Raw genomic sequence first — 5,000 nt, forward strand, 5'->3', positions numbered from 1 at the left:
ACACACACACACACACACACACACACACACACACACACAGAACAATATCAATAGATACACATGCTTACACACAGACACACCAATAGATACACACGCTCTCTTTCTCTCTTTCTCTCTCTCTCTCTCTCACTCACTCACTCACTCACTCACTCTCACTCTCACACACACACACACACACACACACACACACACACACACACACACACACACACACACACACACACACACACACACACACACACACCAATGCACCGCACAGCACATATCCATTCTTGGGTGCCTGCAGTGAGCCCATCTCTGTTCTAGATGATTCTGCACAGTGGCACGTCTCATGGCTGTCTGTCACCCAGTCTTGTCACATCCCCTCCCCTCGGCTCCTCTCACAACAAAGAGCCGCCGCTCCGCCACCCCTCATAAACACCATCCCAGAATAGTCTGCTTGGGATTTTTGATTGTGTGTCTGGTTGTTTACATCTGTGATGATGTACGTGCTGTATGTACATTTGTTTTATTATTTGAATGGCTGCCTGCTTGAACTTGCGGTGTGTGTGTGTTTTTTATGATTGTGATAAAATTCAAATCGTGATCAGCTGTGAACATGTTTATTTGATGACACACGGCAGAAATATTCGTAAAAGAATTGCCAATTAAAGTGTACCTTTTCCTGTCGCATTCTGGGTTGAACACTCACATGAGTGGAGGATAAGCAGTGATGAACATATTTACTTGATCACACATGGCAGATATATTTGGGTATTTTTTTAAATGCCAATTAGAGTGTACCTTTTCCTCTAGTATCCTGAGATTTATTTATCAGCACTGTGGTGGATAAGTTGGTGTGCTTGGGATGTGTTGACAGGGATTGGCCTCAGAGAGAGCTAATACAATAAACCCTTCTAATCACTTGGAAAGAAATACCATTAAAATGACTACACAGAAACCAAGGAAAATACAAGTTCAATCTGCACAGCCTGCAAGTTTACCTGCTTAAAAAGCGAGTACTTTTTTAACAGCATAACAACATTTTTATTGGAATTTAATGTTGACAGTGAGTGCCCCTGTGCTTGGCGCATTCTCTGGGGAACAAACAACCAAACTTACAAATCAAAAACAATTCTGCGCTGTTGGAACGTTTCTGAGTTACACGGGCTATTTAATTCACTGTTCTGGATAGGCTGTTTATTTATAGTCGTGTGTGTTATCGTACATCACATGAAAGAGCGCCTCTTTCCAATGGTGCGTGTCACCACCTGCTGTATTAATAAACACTTTGGGAGGAGATTAACTTTAAATTAGCATCAAACTTTGATATTCATTGACTACTTTATAGGCTGTTATTTTTATTTTTTTAATGCTAGGACTCGCAAAGCCGCCACACATCATGAAGGTTGCATCATGAATATACATGTATAAGTATTACCAAATTGTCTACATTATGTCCACACCATTTTGTTTGCACAGTTAGCTAATTGAATAGGACCATATGGACAAATGTTTTTATTGTAAATTTTGCTTTATCACCCCACTCCCACTGTCAACATATTTTAGCGCATGCATTTGTGTCTCTATGCCTGTCTCTGTCTTTGGCCTTTTTGTGTGCGTGTGCGTGTGAGTGTGTGATTTTGATGGTGTCGGATCAGCAGTAAAGGGGTGGGTGGGGGGGGTCAATACTGAATAGCGTTTGACTGTGCTGCATTATTGAACTGGAAAAGGGGCCTTTGTTGAGTGCCAGCGATCGATGGAGAGCTCAGATCCACCATCAGTAAACACACAGCTCCTCACCCCCACTATCACTCCCCACCTCTCTAGCGCTCTGACACTGGCACCTTTCACCTTCTTCAAAACAACCCACTCCTCACCTCATCACTCTACTGCATGCACGCGCACGCACACGCACACACACATACACTTGCATATACATACTGAGACTTGTCCTTTCTCTCACTGCCCCTCTTACAACACACACACACGTGCACGCACACACACACACACACACACACACACACACACACACACACACACACACACACACACACACACACACACATGTGCACGCACACACACACACACACACACACACACGCACACACACTTTGCACTTCACACTTCGAGACTTGTTCTTTTTTCCATGATGTCTCAATTATTCTTTCTTTGTCTATCTGACTCACTTTTATTCTATACGTCTATAGCTATCTTTTTTTTTAACTCTCTCTGGCTTTGTCTCTCTCTCTCCTTCTCCCTCCCTCTCTCTATCTCTCTCTCCATCTCCCCCTCCCTCTTTCTGTCTGTCTCTTCTCTACTAAAAAAAGTGCTAGCAGACAGCAGTTCCCCTGCTGTAAATAAGCAGAGAGTGCAAAATCATCGGAAACAACAACAGCTTCAGCACCTTTCCTCTCCTTTTTTCATTATTATTACTACTATTATTTATTTGATTTTTTTTTTTGAGGACTCAGGTAGCTGCTGACACAGACCTCCATTCCGGCCTATGGCGATGATGGTTCTAATTTGATTTCCAGCCGGATCAGTGCCGCGTCTGGCTGTGTGTCAGTGTCGCAGTAGCCGTACTCTATCTGGGTGGGGCGTCGCCCCCAAAAAACCCACACACCTAATGACTTGGCTCTCCCAGTGCCAGATAGGAGCGCATCCGTAAGAGGACACCTCTCTCTCTCTCTCTGCAACTCTCTGCTTCACTGAGCCAAGAGCTTATCACTAATGGCAGGGGGGGTATGAAGACTGGAGAGGAGGGAGATGGAGATGGGGGGGTGGAAGGTGGGTCCTGTTAGCTTCTTTACTTTGAGATGATGAGCAGAAGCCCCACAGTCATTAGAGGGGCTCGCCTCCTCTTCTCCCTGCTGTCAGTATGTAAAACTCAGGCCCGTGTCTATGGCTATAAATAGCCTCAGTCACTTGCGAATGGCACTGGGAAAACTTCCCACTGCCCAGAGCCAGAGCCAGAGCGGAGGAGGAGGAGGACTATTGGGGCAGGGGAGGCAAGCTGGACAAGAGGCTGGCAGAGCAAGGGAAGCCAATGTGGGCTGTGGGCACGGGAGACGGGCAGAGCAGGGGAGACAGGTAGAGGGTCTGGGTTCTGGAGGAGGAGAAAGAGGAGTTAGTCAGCAGGGGAAGATGCGGGTAGGTAGAGTGAGGGAGCCAAAGTGGGCTGCGGGCAGGGGATGCAGGTAGCGGTTGGGGGTGCGAAGGAGAAAGAGGACTTAATGGACGGTGAAGCAGGCAAAGCGAGGGAGCCAAGGTGAGCTGTGGGCAGGGGAGGCGGTGGAGCACAGGAGGGCAGCGATCGTGGGTGCAGAGGAGGAGAAAGAGGACTGGAGGGCAAGGGTGGTGGGCAGATGTGCAGTGTTAGACTGGAGGCAGGCAGAACGTGGCAGCCAAGGTGGGCTGAGAAAGACAGGGGTGCCGGGGAGTGAAGGTAGAGCTTTGGGGTGCGGAGGAGGAGAATCGGGGGGTGCGCCGTTCCTCTTTTAGATATCTCCGGGTTGGAGTTGCTGAGTCAAGAACTGGCCAACTCTAAGACCTACTGCTGACACGGAGATCTCATTTTTCCTCTGTGTGCGTGTGTGTGTGTGTGTGCGTGTGCGTGTGTGTGTGTGTGTGCGTGCGTGCGTGTGCGTGCGTGCGTGCGTGCGTGCGTGCGCGCGCTTCTGTGTGTGTGTGTCTGTGTCTGTGCGTGTGTTCGTTCCTAGCACCCCTGTGTGTCCGTCCGTGTGTGTGCACCCGCCGCTCAGGGATGGCCTGGCTTGCCCCCTGGGAAACCGCTTGATTTGATCATGGAAGTGGCCAAGTGTGCTGCAGAGATATCAAGGTGTCACAGGCGCTGGCCACACTGACAGGTGCTGCCCCGCGGATGACAGCCAGGACAGGGGAGGAGAGAGAGTGGGGTGAGGGGACCAAAAGGACAGCGGTGAAGAGAGAGTGTGGGGGTGGCGGCAGCAGTGGGAGAGAGTGTGTAGTTGGGATGCTGGTTCGTTGGTATGCTCGGGTGGTAGAGTTTGAGATGCGTTTTCCACCAGAACTCAGAAGGGAAAGGGAGAATTGCTACAAAAGGAGTGGACTAGGAACAGCTGTCTGGTTTTGACAACCGCTGGGGATGTCCATCAGATCATCACACAATGTGCACAATGTGCTATTATTTTTGAAGGCTTTTATGCTTTTATTTTGGAATTGTACTGATAGCAGTTGAGTTGATTCTAATATCTTTTTTTCTGTATGTGTCTCTCTTTCCCCTCCCCCGTTCGCTTACATCCTCTCCATCTCCTCTCTGTCTGTCTGTCTGTCTGTCTTTCTGTCTGTCTGTCTCTCTCTCTCTCTCTCTCTCTCTCTCTCTCTCTCTCTCTCTCTCTCTCTCTCTCTCTCTCTCTCTCTCTCTCTCTCTCTCTCTCTCTCTCTCTCTCTCTCTCTCTCCCCTTCTTCTCTTTGTCATCCCACCAGTCAATCGATCCTGGGCAGCAGTTCACCTGGGAACACTCCAACCTGGAGGTCAACAAACCAAAGAACCGCTATGCAAATGTCATCGCCTACGACCACTCACGAGTCATTCTCACGCCAGTGGACGGTAAGACACAAATTGGCGCGAACACCCACCTATGCACGCACGCACGCACACTCACACGCACGCACGCACACACACACACACACACACACACACACACACACACACACACACACACACACACACACACACACACACACACACGTCATTCTCACACCAGTGTACGGTAAGGCACAACCATGTACGCACGCACGCACGCACGCACACTCACACACACCTTCCATCGCACTTCGCATTCCGGCATGCAGAAAGAGGTGGTGTACTGTGGTGTAGTACTGATCTCTGGGGTTTACTGCCACTCGACAGATGCCTGGTTGCTGCCAAAGTGTGTGTGTGTGTGTGTGTGTGTGTGTGTGTGTGTGTGTGTGTGTGTGTGTGTGTGTGTGTGTGTGTGTGTGTGTGTGTGTGTGTGTGTGTGTGTGTGTGTGTGTGT

The 5,000-nt window shown here is 49.0% G+C and overlaps 1 protein-coding gene across 1 annotated transcript in view; it reads left to right on the plus strand.

Moving 5' to 3' along the window:
• ptprfa (protein tyrosine phosphatase receptor type Fa) overlaps nucleotides 1-5,000 on the plus strand; it is a 248,725-nt gene that overhangs the window by 216,133 nt on the left and 27,592 nt on the right. Inside the window, exon 24 of the mRNA XM_063201608.1 lies at nucleotides 4,447-4,570. Within this exon, the coding sequence (XP_063057678.1) occupies nucleotides 4,447-4,570 (124 nt within the window). The remainder of the gene's footprint in view (nucleotides 1-4,446; nucleotides 4,571-5,000) is intronic.

This window comes from Engraulis encrasicolus, chromosome 6 (genome assembly GCF_034702125.1).
Source record: "Engraulis encrasicolus isolate BLACKSEA-1 chromosome 6, IST_EnEncr_1.0, whole genome shotgun sequence".
Lineage (NCBI taxonomy): Eukaryota > Metazoa > Chordata > Actinopteri > Clupeiformes > Engraulidae > Engraulis > Engraulis encrasicolus.